The 21,808-nt window shown below is 37.1% G+C and overlaps 1 protein-coding gene across 1 annotated transcript in view; it reads left to right on the forward strand.

Annotated features, from left to right (window-relative positions):
- LOC110384522 (uncharacterized) overlaps nt 1-21,376 on the forward strand; it is a 54,627-nt gene extending 33,251 nt beyond the window's left edge. The window contains exon 3 of the mRNA XM_021345833.3: nt 18,457-21,376. Coding sequence (XP_021201508.1) covers nt 18,896-20,599 — 1,704 coding nt within the window. The 5' untranslated portion in view covers nt 18,457-18,895 and the 3' untranslated portion in view covers nt 20,600-21,376. The remainder of the gene's footprint in view (nt 1-18,456) is intronic.
- Nucleotides 21,377-21,808: the final 432 nt, after the last annotated feature.

Below are 21,808 nucleotides of genomic sequence, written 5' to 3' on the forward strand. Positions count from 1 at the left end.
ATTATGATAGACGTGTCCTAAATGAAGCATATTTCTTAAGAAAATCCAATTTTAAGTTCCTTCGCTCGGCCATCGACCCTAAAAACCTTATTTTCTTTCCCGCTCACCCTCGTTTACTCCGATAGTTGCGTCTCACAGTCACGAAAACCGCTGTTCTGTCTTTATTTTGTTCCATTACGGCCAAGAACAATGACTATTCGTCGATAGGACTGTGTTCTTATATCTATTCTTTTCCGACACACGAGCGGCGGGCCCGGGGCGAGCGAGACGACTAGCTTTCTGAAGCGTGCAGCCTCTGCTAAATGTTTCGAATTCCTATTGGGCCGCCGAGAGCTTAAAGATGGCCACTCGAAGACCGTTTTCTCGTTACGATAACCTAATTTTATTCCATTACGTCGGTAGTCGTTCTGCTTAAATTTCAATAAGGCAACTCCATTAAGTTCGAATGTCAGGAGGTAATGCGAGTAAAAAGACAGCGACCTCGCGGGCGTATGTTCGCACGCTGCCCCCCCTCCCTCCCCCGGCCCGCGCGCCGCCCCCGGCCGCGCCCGCGCCGCAGCCTCCGCGAGCCGCGGCTCCCGAGCCGGTGATTCAACTGTGTTTGTTCGGAAATGTCGAAGGTTTGCCGGACGTCAACAGACACGGAACTACCTTCAGCTTGAGCGTGTTTCCAGGTATCATTTTAATTTTATCTATCTAGAGCACCGATAGATTTATGCGCTGCGAAAGAGTGCTCGACTACAATGTTTAGTAGCTTAATAGAGCTGCATTACTGAATAAAGCAGAGTGTTATCTACAAGTCATTCCAAATTACAACATTATAATGCCACTGTGCACTGCGTCGATAGCAATGTCGTTTGTCGGCCGACAATATAAAAGACATCAACGCGCTATGAGCCTTTACTGGAAAATTATGCGTGCAACAATTCTCGGTAGTGTTTTCATTTAAGTACTATTATGTCTGTTCATTTGAATAGGCTGTGCAAACAGAAGTAGTCTCTACATATTTGATGAGAGTGACACAAACAATTACAAATAAAATATGCACATTTTTTCCGCGCCTAAAGATACAAATTATCATAAAGTTAATTGCCGAGCCATAATTTCGTTAAGTGATCGACTGTCCAAATATATTTAAGAGCAATATTTGCATATGCTACTATATTCAGCGTATGTATATTCGGTAAGCGCCGGCGTCACGCCGACAACTTGACACCTCACTATAAATATACAAAGCTTTGTACACGTGTATACTAAAGTACATATATCTCTTGTCATTGATATTTTCCGCATTTAATCATGTCACGGATTATGCTAGAATCCTGTTCGAGTTTTTGTGGATATTGTTGTGGTTCCAGTTTGACCGCTAGCGTGGCACGCTGCGATACGATAGAGATAGCGTGCCACGTGCCACGTGGACCGTACATCTCATCACCATACAGTTTAGCGATACAAGTTTTAATTTTTCCATTAATATATTTTTTTATCACCCTTTATACAACATAATATAGGAGTATCTGTTGTATAAATAGCTTAAAAAAAACACTAACGTTTGAAACTTGTGCTTACAAGAATCTTTTTCAACATGGAAATTAGACAAAATTAACCTTTGCTTTGACAAATGATTCAGAGTTGATTAGCAAAATTAAAAATAACAAATCATACCTACTTTTTAAGGAAACTTAAAAAACAACATTACAGCGTGTTCACTGTCAACGAATTCAAAAGGTTTGTCTCGTGGAGGTCGAAGGGTATTTGACCTCTTTGCACTGGACATTACACTCGGAACAATTACATATATGTTGAAATATAATTTAATTTTAAACATGAAAATATATTTTTCAAGGCAACTCATATTTGCTTACACCATTTTTTTAAACTATTAAATGTTTTATTTACTGAATACAGAAGCACTGTGTGCGTGTTTCGCTGTTGTAAATTCATATTTGACATAACATTACCCTCTTGTTAACAGCTATCGCAAAGATTTTTTTTACATATTCTAATCAATAAATGGATCAAATTTATTCTAGTCTTTATCTACAGAACTGCCAATATATTTACAAGAAAAATTAAACTATCCCAATTAAAACCTACAAAGAGCATAATTTTCAGCATGAAAATAATCTGTAGTAATTAACATAACGTTTCAATGTAACGTTAGTAAAATGAAGTAGCTTCACTTAATTGATCGGCTTCTGAATGGCTCCGTTTTTGTTTACACGCACTGAATGCGATCGATGCGCACGCGACGCTTATACTTCACATTACCAAGCAATTATGCTGATAAAAAACACGATTAATTATTATAATATTTAAATGTCACTCAGGTCATTATAGTTTTATAATTAGTACAATTTATGCTGATTAGAATCGAAGTAATTAATAAAACGTTGACATTTTTTATGACAGTCTAAATTATATATGTTAAAATGGCGTAAAAAAACAGATAAATTAATCTGTAGGAAACTTGAATCTTTAGTTTAGATGTCAAAATAAATTAACCTATAGGAATCCTTTTGAACTGTTTCCCACACATAGTTATTATTATTTTGGCTGAGATGCATTCTAGAGCAATCGATTAATGTTATGGACTAATCGTTTTTTTTACTAATTTCTCTCAACATTCTACACATAGCACGGTTTTTATTAACGTTATCTTATAATAACGATATGTTAATATCTTTTTTTTTACTAGTCGAAGTGTTAATTAAGTCATTTATATTTAACAATGCTCTCTAAACCTGTGATAAACAATTTGTAGTAAATCTATATCTCTGTCATTTTGGAGTTATAAAGCTATGTTCAGCCGATCTAGAGCTATTCAATAACGCTTCTTTAATTACCGGCAAGATTGGATGGTCGGCCATTTATATTTTTTTAATAACAAGACACAAGCAGGAAAACCCATGGCTCCATTGTAGGTCACTTTTTTACCATCGCGATACTACCGCGTTTCTTTTCATCAAATAACACTTTAGGTGAAATTAAAGTCGGAATCCAATTAGAATATAACTTGCGGTAAAAAAAAACATCTATTATAATGACATAATGGCGCGTCGTCAACTAACCTATGGTGTTTAGGAGAAGAACAGTTCGATATGACTTCCAATATCTCATGTAATATTGATGAATTCCACTTATTTTGTAATGTTAATTTTTCTAACGACATCGACACGGTAAGTTCTATTTTATCTTCACCGTCGTCACAAATTAACATTTCAAATAAGCTTAAACATCAATATTGCATGAGGCGGGCTCGAGGACCTAACCTAAGATAATGTTTACTTCTACGTGGCGAAGCGATTCATCTCACATGTGAAAGCACATATAATTTATATGTTTTACTTAATAATTATGGTAAATAACCATATTGCTATAAAGTTTCTTGTCGTAAGAACGTTGCGGTTGCCAATTTACAAAACACATTAAATTCATACGTAGCTTTGATGTAACGGAGGAAGCATTTCTTGTTTATATTCTCTTAAATCGACTGATTGCGTATTTTTAGAATTATTTATTCTTAAAATGACTTTATACGGGTATACTACGAATTGTGTTTGTGAAAAAATAATTCGTTCCGTATTTTTTAATTATAGTGATAAATAAATCAAATTAATATCCATGACAGTAAATAAGTAAATTATGTCATTGAGTACGTATTTAATTAATAGAGTAAGTTATTGATGGTGCTGGTCTAGTTGTATCATCAGTATCCAGGTTAAGTGGGGCGTGTTTTCAATTTCTCGCATCGGGTCGGGGTCACTCGCTCGCACGTTTTAGACCACGTCTTGTTCAATCAATTTGTTTATATCGAGCACTTTAGCAAAAGGATCACGATTGTACAGACCACTCAAATACAATATGTCGATATTACACTAATATACATAAATGTATGACATTAGAAAGTTGGTCTTGTTGCGCCCTAATTTTGAAATTCTGATGCCTATCTCTGCATTGTTTTGTAAATTTTTAAGTTGTTTTTCTTTAGCTTGGAATGTTAAACGTTTAGCATTCCAAACTTAAGTTTAGTTGTAACTCCGCACATACGTGAAATACGTAATAAATTCTTTATTTTTGAATAATGCGAACATAAACGCTAAACACGTTTTCTTGTAGTCCCAAAACTCAAACTTGATATAAAATCATACTTTTAAGATAAACTCCACTGATTTTAAGGAAATATAAGAAGTATTTTAAAATTCAGGCAAAACCAAAATGACATTGAAGGCCGTATATAAAGACTAGACTTCGTTATTAATTTTGTCTTTTCTATAGCAATATACTTCTTCCTCTCAAATTTTATATTCATGGAAGTTTTTAAAGTTCATCAAAAACTGACCAATAACTCCTGCTCCAATAAACTGTTGATTGCAATTTTATTACAGTATTGATTAAGTGCTGTTTTCGGTTCGAGTGCTCGAGTTTTTTCAGTGTTGTAAAGTTTTCTTACGATTCTTAATATGACGTCATAAAAGATAAGATTACGGAGAAAGTTCCAGCGAAATTAGTTCAGTCTCGTTATTAATTACCATCTCCCACCCACATCCTGGTTGACAGGACTTTGTGTTGACTTTTTTTATTCTGGTACAAGTTATATTTCGCGCCTTTTTTATTTAGATTTTTTATCAAACCTCGTTTCTTTGAACTCTATTTTGGCTAAGTAGAATTCTCAGAGTTTTGTGTGACCTTTTGGTAAAACCTATGACGAATTGTTTAGGCTGCTTCGATGTTTCTCGATATTTCCTGAAAAAAAAATAGAGAATTCGAATTTGTAATGTAACTTTACAAAGAAACTTTTGTTTATTTATCAAAAGGGACTCAAATGAAACAGTCATTGTAGTCAGTTTCAGCTTGATTGTATAAATGAATTGGTACACGTTACCTGTTACAGATAAATATATTTGTATTTAAAAATTTGGATTAGAAGGTGCTTCTGTTTTTTTATTAATAAAGAAGAAGTTTTATAATCATGATATATAAAAATATTTTAATAATGAAATTCCTAAACTATATGAATATGGACTTATCTTGTCACAAACATGTTAACCACAAGAAACATAGTTTCTTGGATTAAAATCTTAAAATTGGAAAGCCGTGTCAAAATGCAAACTAATAACATAATAAGTTATTTATTTATTATACGAAGAACTTATGGAAATTGAATGTGGATTTAACTTCCCACTTAAAATTAGATATTTAAGAACACTCTAATAAAAGCGAATGATCATAAAATGAGAAATAAGACATGAAAACGAACGCATTCACGTAAAATAAAAGTATGTTGGTATTTGAATAGAGAGCGTCCAAACAGCGGCGCTCAATCTTTGTCATTATTCTAGCAAATTAATCATAAGTGAAATTGCGCTTTCGGACTAACTTGCGAACCACTGTCTGGCGTTATAATAGATTTTTTACAAACATTATAGTCTCGATTCAATGTTTCAGTTCGCTCTTTTGGCTAGTAATCAAATACACAGTTTTGTTTGTATCTGTGATGGACAAACAAGTTTTTTTATGTAGATTAGCATTGTAATATATTCTGTATAGCAATTCGTTAAATAATAATTTGTTCTAGAAAAAAACTAGTTCACGGGTGCTCGTACGTGTTGATCGAACAATCGAAATTATGTTACAGAGAGAAGCTTTTGTGTACTGACCTAGATCAAACATTTGTGAACATAAAAAAAAAATTGTCAAGTGAACTGCCTCACTGGTCTTATTGGTCTCGTGGTCGTTAACGCGACTACATAGAATGTGCTCTCAGATTAAATCCCCAAGATCGGGTTTCTGTGGGGTTTTCCTTGTGGTTTTATCTGTACAGCCTAAAATATGGGCCCTGTCTATATTTATAACCTCGCCTCATTTATATGGAACAAAAAAACTGCTAAGTGTGCTAATGTACGAAACCTCTGCCTACGCTTTGAATGGATATTTCTTACAGTAGGTATATTATGATATTCAATAAGTGCAACAGCACTTAAATAGATCAGTAAAACAGAACACGACACAACTCATGCGTTATGCTCAATTTAATTTGGAAATTAAACCTTCTTGTCTGGTCAGAGTTATTAAAAGATTATAATCTAATCTGACCACTTATTAATATCCTTAGCTAGTACCAGTTCTCTTCCAGTGCATTGAATTACAACGTCTTAAAGAAATTAATTTGCATTCATAAATCTGTCTATTTAATGATCGCGGTGGATATAGCAATCATTTGAAGTAGCATTTCTTTTTAAACAGATGGATATTGACTGATATAACTGTAACAGTGTAATAATTAATTATTATCATTAATGATCACTTCCTTTATAAATTAATTCTGAGCCTAATCTCCTCAGAGACCAACCCTAGCTGTTCTCTTTATCAGGCGGTGTATACAAAGATCATAGGTGAAGCAATCTGAAATCTTCAGTTCTAAACAGCATGTCCACACAACGTCACACTGTCCGCGGCAATATTTCGCGCAGTACTTAGGTCTCAACAATTTACGAGGAAACGAGCATTTCGCAAAACTGATTACAAACCGTTGAGATTGGTTCTCGAATGTGGCGTGTCTAATTTATCACAAATGTGCATCAGTGCAGCAGGCGCGGATCGGCGCGGATCGCGTCGCGCTCGCAGTCTCGTACGCCACCGGGTTGCAGGTGTCAATCCTGTCGCATAAATAATGCGGATAAACTTCCCGCTTTCCACTGAATTATGTCTCGTACACCTAGTAAATACTCACGCACATTTGTAATTCAAAATTTTTAGGTTTCGACACATTGCTGTGCTAATGTCTGATAGCCAATAGTTCTGTTATTGAACCAAGATTACTGTTGGAAAGTTCACTTAATGGTTTTACATTATGCGCAGAATGTACTCGACAACTTTATGTTATCCCACTTAATGTAAAATTTTATTCCATGAACATTATTTCCCAAACGAAATGCATCTGTGATTGGTTTAAACATCTTAAAGGCCCTTTGTATACGTATTTCAGAGTTCTGAACTTTCTATGCTTGCAACTAAGAATGGCTAATAAATCATAAAATTTCAAGTGTTCACAATTGAAATTGCCTCAATAGGCAACAAGTTATCCAGTGAACAATACTCGGTATTAATTTCTATTTGTCCAACAAATAAAATATATCAAAATGGTATATGTCAATGTTGAAGTTAGTAACTACAAATAAATAGTGAACGCTGTAACTCTCGGTGTTATACAGTTACGTTACGCTTAAAGTAGTTTAAGACGTGCTCTCAGACTTTGAATGTAAAGCCGATTGTGCAATTTGCTAGATTTATATATTTTCTATGTATTTTTTGTAGCAATACTTGAAGCATACAATTCTAAATTACTCCTTCAAAAATATCTTAATTCCAAAATTCGAGACATAGTTTACTTGCATTTTGTACCAGAGAGGGTATTAATGCACATTTTTATTTCCGAAAATCTGTCGCAGATCTAGATTATCTTGTGTAGCGATTACAATAAATCATTTGCAGCCAATGCTGTCATATTCCAGCAAAAGTGAAGGTGCTATAATAAATCTGTGTTGTGTTACAATAAATCTAGTCGTTATCCGTGTAGTGTGTCGTTTTGGCTTACAAATATTTTCACTGAGTGCTACAAGCGCTGCGCGTACGCCGGGCCCAGGCGGCCGGCTCGGCAGAACAACGTGCGCCAGCGACGGCGACGCGGCCGCACAACACGACAGCTAGTTAAGTGAGAGTGCACATTATGATAAATTGTGCGATCGTAGTATATTCTCTCACATTAGTCATATAACATTGCACTGTAGGTCGCATTCTTAGTTGCCTATAATAATATGTGTTGGGAGACGATTCAAAAAGTTTTGAAGAGGCAAAACAGCACAAAACTTACCAGGAACTGATACAGACTCATCGTTACAATTGACCTGTCACTCTGCTATGCAAAGTGCTCTTCTTATACAAGGAAGCATTGATACGCTTGAAACATACAAGTAGTTTCAGGGTTTCAGTTGCCATACCCATATTTCCGTCAACTCAATTTTCTTGAAGTCTCAAACGGTAAATCTCGGAGATCGTTCAACTCGATCCAGCAGCCATGAAAATGTTTAATTTGAAAGGAGTATTTTGCTGCTATTTTAAAGTTTCTAGGTAAACAGGAAATGTAAACAAAATCCAAATACTTCGCTAAGAGACAGGAGGAACCTGGGGACTTCAAGGTTCTCGAATACTACTGATACACAAACTACGAAAATAGACTCAAAACAAGTTGCATTTGTTTCTGGTTACAGTTCACAAACAGTTACAACTTCACAACTTGTTTTTGTTTTATAAAACGCACCAAGTTGAACACGTTGATTCTTAAACAGATTCCTATTAATTTAATGCTTGTAGACCACAATACACTAGAATGATGTAAGTATCAACGTAAGTAAGTACGTGTAGGTAGGTAACTGGTTAAATTCTTATCTCATAAAGTAAGTAGTAATACTGCATTTTGTAATAAATTATTCAACATTGCGGTTCACAGTCTTTAAATGTCAATAAGTAGAGCACTTTAAGAAAGAATATTAAATAAAATAAGTTTTCACTTTAAACCAGCCGCAATTACCTTGATAAACCGCCACAAAGTATGAACCCTTCAATTAAAAAGTACCATTCTGGTTTGGCAGGCTCACATGTCGGCAGGGCGCATGCTTTTTCTTACGAATTGTAATTTGGCTATATTCATTACGAAAGTTCCATTGTAAAGTGTCACGGGCGCATAGCAATTGACATACCATTTTTTACATCAGTTTATGTAGAAGACGGACCAGGAAACCATGTACGGGCGTATTAATGTAGAAGAAGACATGCAATTAAACTATATATTCAAGGAAGTGATATTTTAAGATTTTAATGTGGATACTTAGGCTTTTTAATGAAATTATTCACTTGAATGTTAATGTAACCAAAAATGACTCACGTTCCCAATTTGGCAACAGGAAAATAATTTCAAATATTTCATGTAAATCAACAGACGTGAAGTATTGCGTTTAGACAACACCTACTTTCTTTGTGAGAGAACATTAAAGAGCAACATAATAACCACAAATTATAGTGTACGAAATTCGATTAGTAATACCTAAATAAGTATGAGGTTGTACATTCATTGTTGAACTCTCACTTGGCATGAATGACTAAAATGTTTATGTTGCCGACTGACCTCTGTCATCGGACCTCACCTAGCGCAAGAAACAGGACAAAGAAAGAAAAAAAGTTGGTGGAACCAATTAAAAAAGCCATTAACAACAAGAATAACGATCTCTTGTTTATTGATTTAAATTGCAAAAGAGCGCGTCACGTGGTCGCCACGGTGCGGCGCAGGCGCACTGCTCGGGCACCGTCTTCGTCTCGAGCTTTAATTGGCGGACATGTCCGGTATTTTTCGTCATCCATTTGGATGGCCTGGGACCGGCCTAACATTTGCTAACCCAATTCACTAGCTGTACATATCGTAAATGCGAGAAGTCGAACACAATAGTGTAGTCTATAAACGTTGATAGTCTAAGCGCACTAAATCTTTTAGTACCGATCTATGTTAATCGATAGGACATTAACAACGGTGCGTCGGTAATGGTCAGTCCTGGGACTCAAGGCTGCGCTCGGTGAAAGGATTCGTCGTGAATCTGGATCATCCCGACAGCGACATCCGCGAGCCGTGCCTCTGCCTACGCGCCCGGCTCGCCGAATAGCACCAACACCGGTTGCGCTAATTTGGACCAGACGTCAACACAGCTATACACATGATAATAATTCAAACTGTTCTTTATTCTTCGACGGAAACATTTTTGATATAAAAGTAATTGTCCTTTCCGGCCATTAAATAGTAAATGGACTGTAATTTCTAATGTAGCGCTACATGAAGGCAGTAAGTAAGAGTAGACTAATGTTATCCATGTACTAACTTCGCTGCGCTAGAATAATTGTCAATTATTTTATGGCGACATTTCCATAAGATGACATTTCATGAATATCGCCAAAATCGAATAGTTATCGTTAGCCGAAAATTGGTTCACTGGAAATACATGGAGCCTGTGAATAGTAATTATTAGTGGTTCGCTCGATGTACAACACGGGGCCACATCGACACCGCCGTGGAATATGCAAATGATGTTAAACTGCAGCCTTACGAAACTGCTCCGGCTGCGGCCGATAGACGTGATAATACCTATAAATAAGGACAAACTATTAATGGTGAAATAAATTGATGTGAGATCACGATTTGAAAATTATTAACCTGAAGTCATTTACACCGTGGAAAGCGATCTGCGCGCTGTTATATGCATACTTACCTACTTATGCGACACGACCACTGCTTCTGTAGACAAACTTGGTAACTTGGAAGCTGTTTCTGAACATGTCCAAGTAACATGCCAAAGTTGGGGTTCGCGTGAAATTCCAAACAATTCTCCTTATTTTAATATCCAGCGTTGTATTCAGGGAAATGTAGATATATTCAAATGATTTCATCAAACCCACTTTCAAGTCTTTATCTCGAAAACGTATTTAGAAAATCCAAAAAAGCTTTTATGTTTTTTTTTGAAAATTAATCAGATATTTAATTTACGACTACGATAAATATTTCATTGTTGTCAAAACTGGCTAGACAACGCCCAGTAAGAGTGGCTATCTTTTAGTTGATGTCACTACAGTTTTGTAATCTGACAAGCCATTAATTTATTCGCATTGCATCTGCAAAATATTAGCATTTGCACACATAAAAATGGTTTAACATTGATTGATTACTTGCTGATTGGATTACGCAGGTGAGATACCATTGCAATCACGCTCAGATGTTTTCAGTGCACATAACGAAGTAGCCTCTTGTGATTGCAGGTATATAGATGAGCTTCATTAAGATTCGTACTAGACATATTGCTAGGCGCGATGTGAAATATTATACCCGTTAGTAATTGCGAGCCGCGATACAACTTATTACACGACTGTTGTCGGTGTATAATTGTCTATTACTATGTATGTGAAGAGTCCCCTGGTATACGTAACGTGTCTTGTTAAAATAAGTAATGCATGATAATAGGTTTGTAAGCAGATCTACGTCAATTTGGAAGAAGAATACTTAGCAAGTTTCAATAATTAATGAATTCGTTACGGAATGCTAAAATTAGTATGTAAATAAGAGCGTGTTAATTCGTATCCGATTCACAAGTTTGCAAAAGAATTAAGATGATTTATACTAAGTCAAATAGATACGAATAGTGATTTAAATATTGCGGCCGCGGTGATCGGCGTGGGCTCCGATCTGAATTTATTATGTTATTAAATGGAATTCATGCAGCGATTGCATTCGATTCAGCGACATGCTAATATCGAACGAAAAGAAACTGCATGTTTTATTAATGCATATCATTTTTTATACGGTCACATAAAGTTTGAGTTTCTGAAATCTTGGAATAACCAACATGGATACTTAAAAAACGATAATTACTGGAAATGTCCTGTATATTAAAAAGTTCCTTAATGCTGTACAATTAACTATTTTATTATTTAAATGTTTATAGAAAATGAATGCGACTGGGAAATCCCTTATACAAAGTTTCATGTTTGCAAATACGTATACGGCACATACGCACATACTGTAAGTACCAATCTAGACATTATACATTAAAATTATATGTGTACGGAGTTCGTATAAACATTAGCGTTTATGCACGCTATAATTTTACTTCCCGAATGGCAAGATACAGGTTGCAACAACTCGTTTATTTATACCGAGATCAATACGTGGACGAATAATTACATTGACTTTTGCTCTCGGTTATTTTATAATAACAAAATCCGGAATAACTTATTGCATGTTCTTGAGCGTTTCGATACTCATATATTTTTATCTTTGCGGCCTGTTTCGATATTTCAATTTTAATAACTTATTTGGCTATCGTCGGACCGATAATAAAAGATAATATCTATTTACATGATCAGTTAACTGCTTTACTTTATAAAATGACGTCAATACTTTAGCGTTCACATATTTTATTAAATTGCAAGCTTTTGCGGTTTGATTACTCATACGTTATATATGATGTGATTATCACAGGTTTGTGATTTTTATTTCACTGTTGTTGTATTTGAAAATAGAAATCCAGACAATATCCGGTTAGGTAGTACTTCACACTTTCTTAAACTAACTGTATTGCGTGTAAAAAATCAAAACCTACCTATACTGTGGTAGGTATATGTACTGTTAAAAATTTTAAGCATAAAAGAATGCTTACTGACGTGCAAAAAAGTATCAAAGTGAACCGTGACACCCAAGCTGGGCGGGTAATTTAATATTCGTAAAACTATCCGATAAAAATAACAAACCAAAACTGCACCAGGTGCTACTTTCGTTTTCCAGCCACTTATTGACCCGCCCGTCAAAAGCTTAACGGCAATTTGCCTCTGTATTATATTAGCACGCTTTGCACATAATCGAACATGCATGCTAACTACCAATTAGTCAGATCTTCATTTATTTTCACCACACAACAGATGCGGGATGCGGCCTCTGACAAATGCTAACTGACTTTTTTGTCCGGACGTCAACTGTCGTCGCATAAAATATTTTCAACGTGACCTTTTCTTCTCAAAACTTTTTTTTGTTCTAAATTGATTCGTATAGTGAAGTCGGACTGTAACATTTATATAATTTAAAAAGAATATTTATAAAAGTTATCTATAGATCATATCTACTTGAAGTTAATTGGTTGTATTGAATGTCTAGGCGATTGTTTCCTTGTTTATAATTTTAAATCAACTGTATTATATTTTTGGTGAACTACCTAACTAACTTTAAAATTCAACGAGACGTGTTTGACTTTAACTAATCTTAATATTATTGAAACATAATACACAACGACGTGTTTTAAAGCTTAACTGTAATTTTTTTACTGTGAGAGATTTAACAAAAAGTGGGTGCATACCAAAATAGTTTACGAAGAGGAAGCTTAAATTGCACGGAAGCGGTTTCGTTTTATTTACTTAACAATATCGATGCTGCGCCGATATTATCTGAAGGACTACTCACGTAAATAACAGTGATTAAAACACCATAAGAGAGAGAACGTAGGTTCGCACGAAACCAGATCGAACCGGATCCAAATCGGAGGGAGCGTTTTCTGTAACTGGAGCAGACGGCCGTCTCGAATATCGCCCCTTATGTCGATAATAAGATTTTCTTTCGTACGCCGCAATACTGCAGTTTCTCTTTTTTGTGAGTGCACCTGTGATGTAGGCCAATCATGGCTTATTTCAACACGAACTCGCGAGTGACGCTTATCCCACACGTTATTGTCCTATGCAGATGAATATAAAGTCTGTTTACATTATCACGTTTGATTTCTAAGATAAGGTAATTAAATATACCTACGTTTTCTAACCCAATAGACGCTATATAAGTGGAATATACTTAGGTATACCTAACTTTACGATCATAAAACTTGAGAGCGATTAAGCTCGTGAATCGAATTGACGGATCAGCTGAATTACGTAATCTTGTCTAATCACGTAGCCAATTAGCTGAAGCCGCTGAGCACTTCTCTAGGACAAAGCGGTCATCTCAGTATAATTTTGGTTCCAAATCGAGCTAAACCTGAACGACAGGTCGGCACACCCGCTCATAGAAATGCACAGTCTAACCGTCTGCTCATTAAAGATCCCAGCGATTATAGACATCAATAAAACATCTTTTATTTGGTAACACATAAATAATGACCCCAACTTATAGAAAGTGAAGAATAAAGCAGATTGTTTTATTGTATTCATTTTGTATTACAAACGGAACTAGAGATTTTATTTTTCGAAAAGATTTATTGAATTGAAATCAAGCTAGTCGAACCTGTCACCGAGTGATATGTAAGTACGAGTGCACGTGACATCACGGTACATTAAATATTGCCAATCGTTGAAATCTATCTTTACAACATTAGCATGTGTCCAATCATTTGCGAGCCGGTGTCGGCGCGGGCGCAGCGTTCGAACTGCGTGGGAACTCGAGCAACCACTATCCGATATAAATACTAACCATATTTTACGTCAGAATTGGACGCACTCTAGTTGCGCGTAAGCAAGTAATCTCCGCCATTAATGTCACGACTAGATTGTGCATCCTTGCGTAGCCACCGGTCTCCCAGTTGCCATAAATCAGAGTTTAAACCGCAATCGACCTATATTGGCATTTACAACCGCCTTACAGTACACGTACGCAGCACTATTACGTTTATTATCCACCAAATTAATTATTCAACTAGAATTCGAGCATAATTAGCACCGGTGTAATTGAATTGCTAAAATATTTCATCATTACAAAGTTGCCGATTTAAATTAGTGTTCAATCGCATGTGAAAATCGTCGGGTTTGCCATTTTTTTATTCATTTGGAGCTAATAACGATCACCTTTGAAATATGGACACAGGTGGAGATGAGAATGTACGGAACTCACACACTCGGAGACGAGCCCTTTAATTGCATGAACCGCAATTAACCGCGTGTCATTCGAGTTTATAGTAACGCCCGCCAACAGATCAGCACGCAACGTTAATTTCACTTTTACTAGTACCCGACTCGTTATAATAATCTGGCATAAAATTGCAACAGTATGAGAGATCAAAGGCTGTACGCAGCAAGCGGTCATCTTCTGTTGAAATGTCAGAGGTCGGGCTCGGGCCGGCGGCGACGCGCGCTCTGGTATGCGAGCTGCAACCAGCTCCCATTTACGGCTGCCTAGCTAATACCAATTGATATGAAACATAGCGACAATTACACTAATTGTAAAACCATTCGCGCCATCACCATCGCAGCTCTGTCGATACTTTATGTCATGAACAGGTTGAAAATCAATCATTAGCGATATTTGTTAGAAATAATTGTTGTCATAATAAAAGCTCTGTTGTATCTTTTATTGTTGAGTTTTAGTAATTGTAATTAAAATAACCTACATAAGTTTATCCAATTTCAAATAATATACCAACTTAAAACTATGTATTTTAAATTAATTTTCCGCCTTGAATCTAGTCTGAATAGTTGCCTTCAAAATAAGATATGCCTAAAACTCATTACTTGAATGTTCCTTTGTATTGAAACTTAATTGTAAAAATAGCAAGGTAATCAATTGGCAGTCACACACAATCATAACATCGTGCTGCACGTCGAACGTCGCCTTGAATACCGGAGAATGACCAGAGGCATGTTCAGGTTTATTTCGAATCAATTCTATGTAAAACGTCCAATTAAAACCGTCACAATGTGGTCTCGGCTATCGCGGCCCGATCTGAGTCGGTCGCGGGCGCTCGGGGCTCCGCGTAACACTTGGATCATGCTCTGGATCAGTCCCGACTCTCCGACTAGCCACTATCGTCACATCGGAACTTCACAGTTAATTGTCCGCGTATTTTTGTTGTAAATACGACGCAATTTGTAGACATCGTCCGATAGCTCGCCGAGATAAAGTCGCCCATTGTAGTTGCGATATCGAGGCCGCTTATTCGTGTTAATTAAAGATATCGAACTAGATCTCCGGTATCGATATGCTGGGCTATTTTATAATACGACATTATTTTCATACATATTGAATACAAACTTATTCCAGAAATGGTCGACCTATTGTATAAGTGTAGTAATACATAACATAACAAAAGCAACGCCATTATTACTCGAGTGTCTCTTAATTATAAACTATTATCTATTCTTTAATTAATTTAAGAACGCTATTAATAGATATCGGTTCATAAATCTATTTAAGGCATTAATTACTTGCCTGAGATGGCATAAAGGTAGAAATAATACAAATGGGTATAAAATGTAATGAGTATTCGCACTAACGAACATTGCAATTTGAGATTTCTAGATATAATATAAGAGAGGTAAGGTTTCTCCGTAGCTCCGCCTTATAAGTCGCATCAATAGGTAATAGAAATGTTATTAGGAACTTAAGTACGCGCGGTGAATCTTCTCACTACCAACCACATTCCTAATCACTAAGTTCCTGGAAAACCAATAAAGGACAATTTGGTCAAGACATTTTCTACCGGAAGAGTCGTTTGATTTTTTGTAATTCTTTTACAAGTTGATAGCCTGAAAAAGTACATTAGAATAACAATGACATGTGAAATAACGTATACAGCAAATGTTTGAAGGCATCGGTGTGTCGGCGTCGACTCGGGCGCAGCGCTCGTGGCGCAACCGCGCTCGTTAACCCACATGCAGCGCGCCGCCACTGCCACTGCTCAATACAAAGTCATCAAATTCACATCCTTGCTTGTCGATTAATACATGTATTAGTTAATTACTCAATTAGATAAATACACAATTTTATTGTAATTGTTATGTACCAATCGGGCTGAATTTGCTTCTAACTGTGGCCTCCGAAGCCGAACATAACTTTGATACAAGTAACCATAAAACAATGTAGGTCAAGTAAAGTATTTGTGCAACCTAAAGGAAGTTTTCTTGATATCTTTTCTTTAAATATAGTGAATATAACATGCCAACTTTAAAGCAAAGCCCCAGCTCAGAATTAAAAAAATGGCCCAATTTTTAAGAACCTATTATTTAAATGTACAATTATTAAGCCTACAAATATCCACTAAAATTATTTGTAGCCGTGTTGCGAATACAAACCCGAACCGATTGCAATAATCGACGCTTATCGGTTAAGTTAATAGCTTACAAAGCTATTACGAGACCAGATTCTCAGAAAAACCACTGCAGCGACCTTAGCGCAGGCAACTATAATGGCTGCCTGCACCTCTACCTACCTCAAGCCTGGGATTACCCACTACGGAGCTTACACACGTACCGGACAACGTAACCCAATATTTTTACCTTTATGATCGATACTTATGTCTCAAGAGCCGTCGACAATGTTTCCTATAAGCAATTTAAAGTTAATCTACGGCTCCGAACGTTCCACAATTGTGAAATAGGGTTTAAGTAATGTCAAAAGCACTATTTTTAACAGTTTTAGTTGCACAACAATTTCGCATGTTAACTTAGTGTTTCGTTTAGAGTAATGACAGGCTGTACACAATTTAGTACAGTTAAAATATGTTTGTGAGGCAATGACGTAAAGTACTGATTGAATTTAGAATTTTACGAGCGACTCGCAAGTAAACTCATTAATTTATAACCATCTTCAAGCTCAGAACTTGCTTCATTGTAGTGTGTTGGACAACTACACAATAGGACATCATCAACGAATAAATAAAACTACTTTTACGGATTTTATCGCGGCTATATAACATTATTAATGTATTAGTTTTATTTTAATGTCTAATATTCGTGTAAGTGTCAGAAATCAATATCATCAAAGACTAAATCTGGAACGTACCTATACCGCTAATATAACAATTTTCTATAAATGTAGATTACAAAGCTTGCATAGTTTTAGTTGCATACAATATAATTTATAATGCCGTACTCCATTAGATATTGAAGCAAAATACACGAATCTAAACAACTACAAACATTCAAACAAAAAATAGCGTCATTGTTCTTAATTAAAGATTCGTTCCAGAAGTTTTTATTGCTCACAAGTATTACATTCCGTTTTAAAGCTAACTGTTAAAGCATCTCCGAAGACGTCACGATGTTTTGTTTTGTTTTGTTTTATACATCAATTGATAAATTCACGAAGATACTACAAAACTATATTTATAAAATTACATTTGATTTTACCCAGTTATCGTATAAATGAAGCATAATGTAAGTTATACATAACCAAATAGTATTACTGGTGTATGTAAAGTATACATGAAGTAAATAATATTTCGTCAAATATCAACGAGTTACAATTGTATCAGCTGTCAGATGAAACTTAATATCGAGTGTTTCGGTCCCTCGCGCTTGCTCCAATTCATCGTGTCGTTTGACAGACCTTTCTCATTTTACGACACGTATATCGAACATATACGGAAACCTCCATCGTGTAGCCGAATAACAATAATATATTTTTTTTACATTTCAAATATAATGCAAACGGTGAAGGATGTGGAAATTAACAAAGATATGAAGACGACCAGTAAAATTATACACTGTGTGAAGATCTCATTTACCTTTTATTTTAGTAAAGTTTAATGTTCAGTTTTATTGTTTGGTTTTCGCACTGAAAGCCACCTCGGTTCAGAAAGAATCTGGCAGGCGGCGCGGGCCCGGCGCGGCCACTACGTGATGCCTGATAGGCGCGACGCGTGACTTGCTCGCCCTGGTTTTGTGCAGGATCTAAAGACTCGGAGCGAGCTTATTAATTAAACATTCAGACACGGATATATTCTGCCTCCTGCTATGCGAATGCGATGCCAGTGCACTATAGTTTCGTTACCTTCCAGTTATAACTTTGCGTCACTACGAATTCCTCGCCAGTACCTATATGTATTTACCTAAGTTGTCTTTGTTTCTCAAGCCTTGTGATTTTTAACCATTTTTTTCTGTTCTTTTCAGATTGTCTTCACTCCTGAGCTTCAACCACAGTCACAACATCATGGATATTTTGGTCGATTTCATTTACTTTGCCAAAAGTCTGGCTAATTAAGTTCTCGACCAACAAGGATTAGGGTTGGGGTGAATAATGGGAAAAAGGAACGTACGGATCAAGTTCGCACACTCGATTGGTCCGCCGATTGACTCGAGCACGTTGGGCACGTCCGAGTAGCACCCCAGCCCGCGCCCCGCACTACCGCACTCTCAGTTACCGACGCTCTAGCGACTGCCAATAAAGTACAAGTCATACCGGGTTATTCACTTATTTAAATTTAGATATATTTATTGTAGTACAAAGATAAACTGAACACAAACATTGCGAGCATTCAACATTGATGTAGCAAACCTGACAGGAGAACGAACCGAGTAGTCGTCCTCGGTTGTAAATGAAACGGTAGTCATGACGGCCACTGCCCCAGAACTGTCAAAGTCGGATTTCTTTGATTTCGTGACATCCAACGAGGTTACTGATGCCCAGTACAAACAACAGATGCGTTCTGTTAATGTGTTCATGGAATCGCCCGACTCGAGGTCGAACCCACTGCTCTCAGAGGAGCCCAAAGAACAGAACAATAATAGTTTATTGAGCGTGAGTGGCGCGCAGATTGGCGCCAGCAGTGGCATGGCCACGGCCACCACGTCCACCACACTGCAGAGCTTCGACTCTATCTGGAACGTGGACCGCGAGCGTGATCGCTTGGACAGCACCATGCTGGAGGATCTCAACAAGTTTTATTGGAATCAGGAAAGCGACATTAATGGCACGCATCCCTGCGCAGACACTGCAATTTCCAATAAATTAATAAACAACACGGACGGACAAATTTACACACTGACTGTACTAAATCATGACATGACAGAAACCAGTTCCAACCGGTACTGGGCGAAGGAAGAAGACGTGTCTATGTCTAGTCCAACTGATATAGAGACGCATAACTCATTAGATCTCGAATCCATTTTAAATATGAACGGATTTCCCAATGACTTCAACCAAGATTTACCAAAAGTAGAAGGTTTCACTTATGAAGATGGTGACTCAGAAAGCCAACATGCGGATTTAAGTACTAGTGATTTAGTTAAAGTGGAACCTTACAGTTACGAAGAAGGTGAGTTTCAGACTAGTGATAAAAAAGATGACTCACATAGTTCATCCCTTCTTGTTACACCTGCCCTATTAGAAAGTCAAGTAGAATTCAATAACAATAATAATGATTGGAAAATTACGGATCAAAATACGGAATCGAATGAATCTTTGCTCAGAAGTGCATTACAGGGAAAAGCCTTTATTAGATATAGTACTATACAAAAAAATCCTGCAAAAGTCGATGTAAGTAGTGATCTGAAACGAGACATCACTACTAATAACAACAAACCTGATGTACCATCGATGTACCAATCCAAGGATCAACTGTTAATGGCGATTCCACCACAAAGTCGTTTAAACATATCGATATTATTAGAAGACCCAAACAACAGCGTCGTTTCAAATGGTGAAAACCCTTCATCAACGCAAAGTGTAGATGACATTCTACTATCACGGCTTGATACAAATTACCCAGAAGACTACGAAAAGTTGAAGAGGATAGCAACGGAGCTCGGAGAATCGATGCAACCGTTTTGTACTGTAGAACCTATTGACCCGACGCGTAGCGTCTATAACATACATCACGTCAATGGTGAACTGGTTACCATGATCCCCGCCGGGGAGGTCCAGCTAAACCAACACTTACAAATAGTAACAGCATCACCTACCGTGACGAGCACGAAACCTGGCAACAGGAGATACAAGAAACCGCAGAACAAGAACCCGACGCCGACGACGCAGGCGCAGTCAGGCACGGCCATACAAGCGGCAACCTCTACGTCTAATGGAGTAAGGAAGGAGAGATCTCTTCACTACTGCTCCATCTGCTCGAAAGGCTTCAAGGACAAGTACTCGGTGAACGTGCACGTGCGGACGCACACGGGCGAGAAGCCGTTCACGTGCTCGCTGTGCGGCAAGAGCTTCCGGCAGAAGGCGCACCTCGCCAAGCACTACCAGACGCACATCGCGCAGAAGAGCGCCGCCGCCAACGGCGCCGTCAAGCCCAACAAGCAGAGGTAACAACGCCCCGCACGCCGCCGCCGCCGCTCACACCCCATTGATAGTCAATTGAACTTTATCATGGTGATATCATAACAAATGTATTTTCTTATAATCGATACTTAAAGGCTGAAAATATCACAGATGAATTTGGTAAGGTGCTAATAAAGTAATAATTTATAGAGAAATAAGACAGTTACGAAAGAGAGATGTGAAGTTCTCGGCCGTTAATCTTATTTGTTAATTTGTATGTAATTCCGCCCGTTACCGTATACATGTTAGCTTTAGCTAAGAACAGATACTTTTAAGTGTTTTACAAGATAATATAAAATCGACTTACATTGCATATTTATTAGTCATAAATACTAGTTTACGTTAGAAGTCATATTTGTAGACAACGTTTTATGCATTTTGGTATAAGTAGGTAGATAGGTTCCTTGATGCTCAAGGCACCCCGACCCAGTCCATATGGCGCCGGACTGTACATCAAACAATATTTGTATAAATTGTGGATTATCGACAATGTATTCTGCAGTAACATCAGATAAATAGTGAACAATGATGAGCACCGCTGGTGTTAGTGGTCGTCGCAGCGCCGTAGTAATTTCTCCCGCTGTGCGACCGACTGAACTTTCTAAAAATAAAAATAAAAAAAGACTAAAAGAACGAGTATTCGGAACCCAACATCTTTCACCGCTCAACTATCGCATCTCTGTACTGTGCTCCTCTCGGTTTGAACAGTGATTTTTCTTTTTCGAGTATGGCTACACTATCATTTTTCGACATTTCTATTTACTTAGAGCAGTGGTTCTTAACCGGTGGTCCGCGGACCACTGGTGGTCCCTGGAGGCATTCCAAGTGGTCCGCGAAGCTCAGGTTCGCGACGTTGCTATACGTTATCTAACTTAATTTTTATCGAATAATAATTATGAGCGGGGGTTTTCGCATGGACGTATATCGGGTGTATTGTACCTAGTCGTGAAAATGTATGTTTGGGCTACATTTTACGTAATATTTGGCTGAAGTCCGATAAAAATTTCGCTATCGCTTAGCTCGCGTATTCAGAAACTATATGCCCTTATTTTGGCATTTGTCAACAAACAAAAAGTTAAGTACGTTTGAGCTAAATTTCACGTAATATTTGGTTTAAGTCAGATAAAATTTCGCGCTCGCTTCGCTCGCGTATTCAGAAACTATATTATGGCCCTTATTTTTGCATTTGTCAACAAA

Source organism: Helicoverpa armigera, chromosome 5, assembly GCF_030705265.1.
Source record: "Helicoverpa armigera isolate CAAS_96S chromosome 5, ASM3070526v1, whole genome shotgun sequence".
NCBI lineage: Eukaryota > Metazoa > Arthropoda > Insecta > Lepidoptera > Noctuidae > Helicoverpa > Helicoverpa armigera.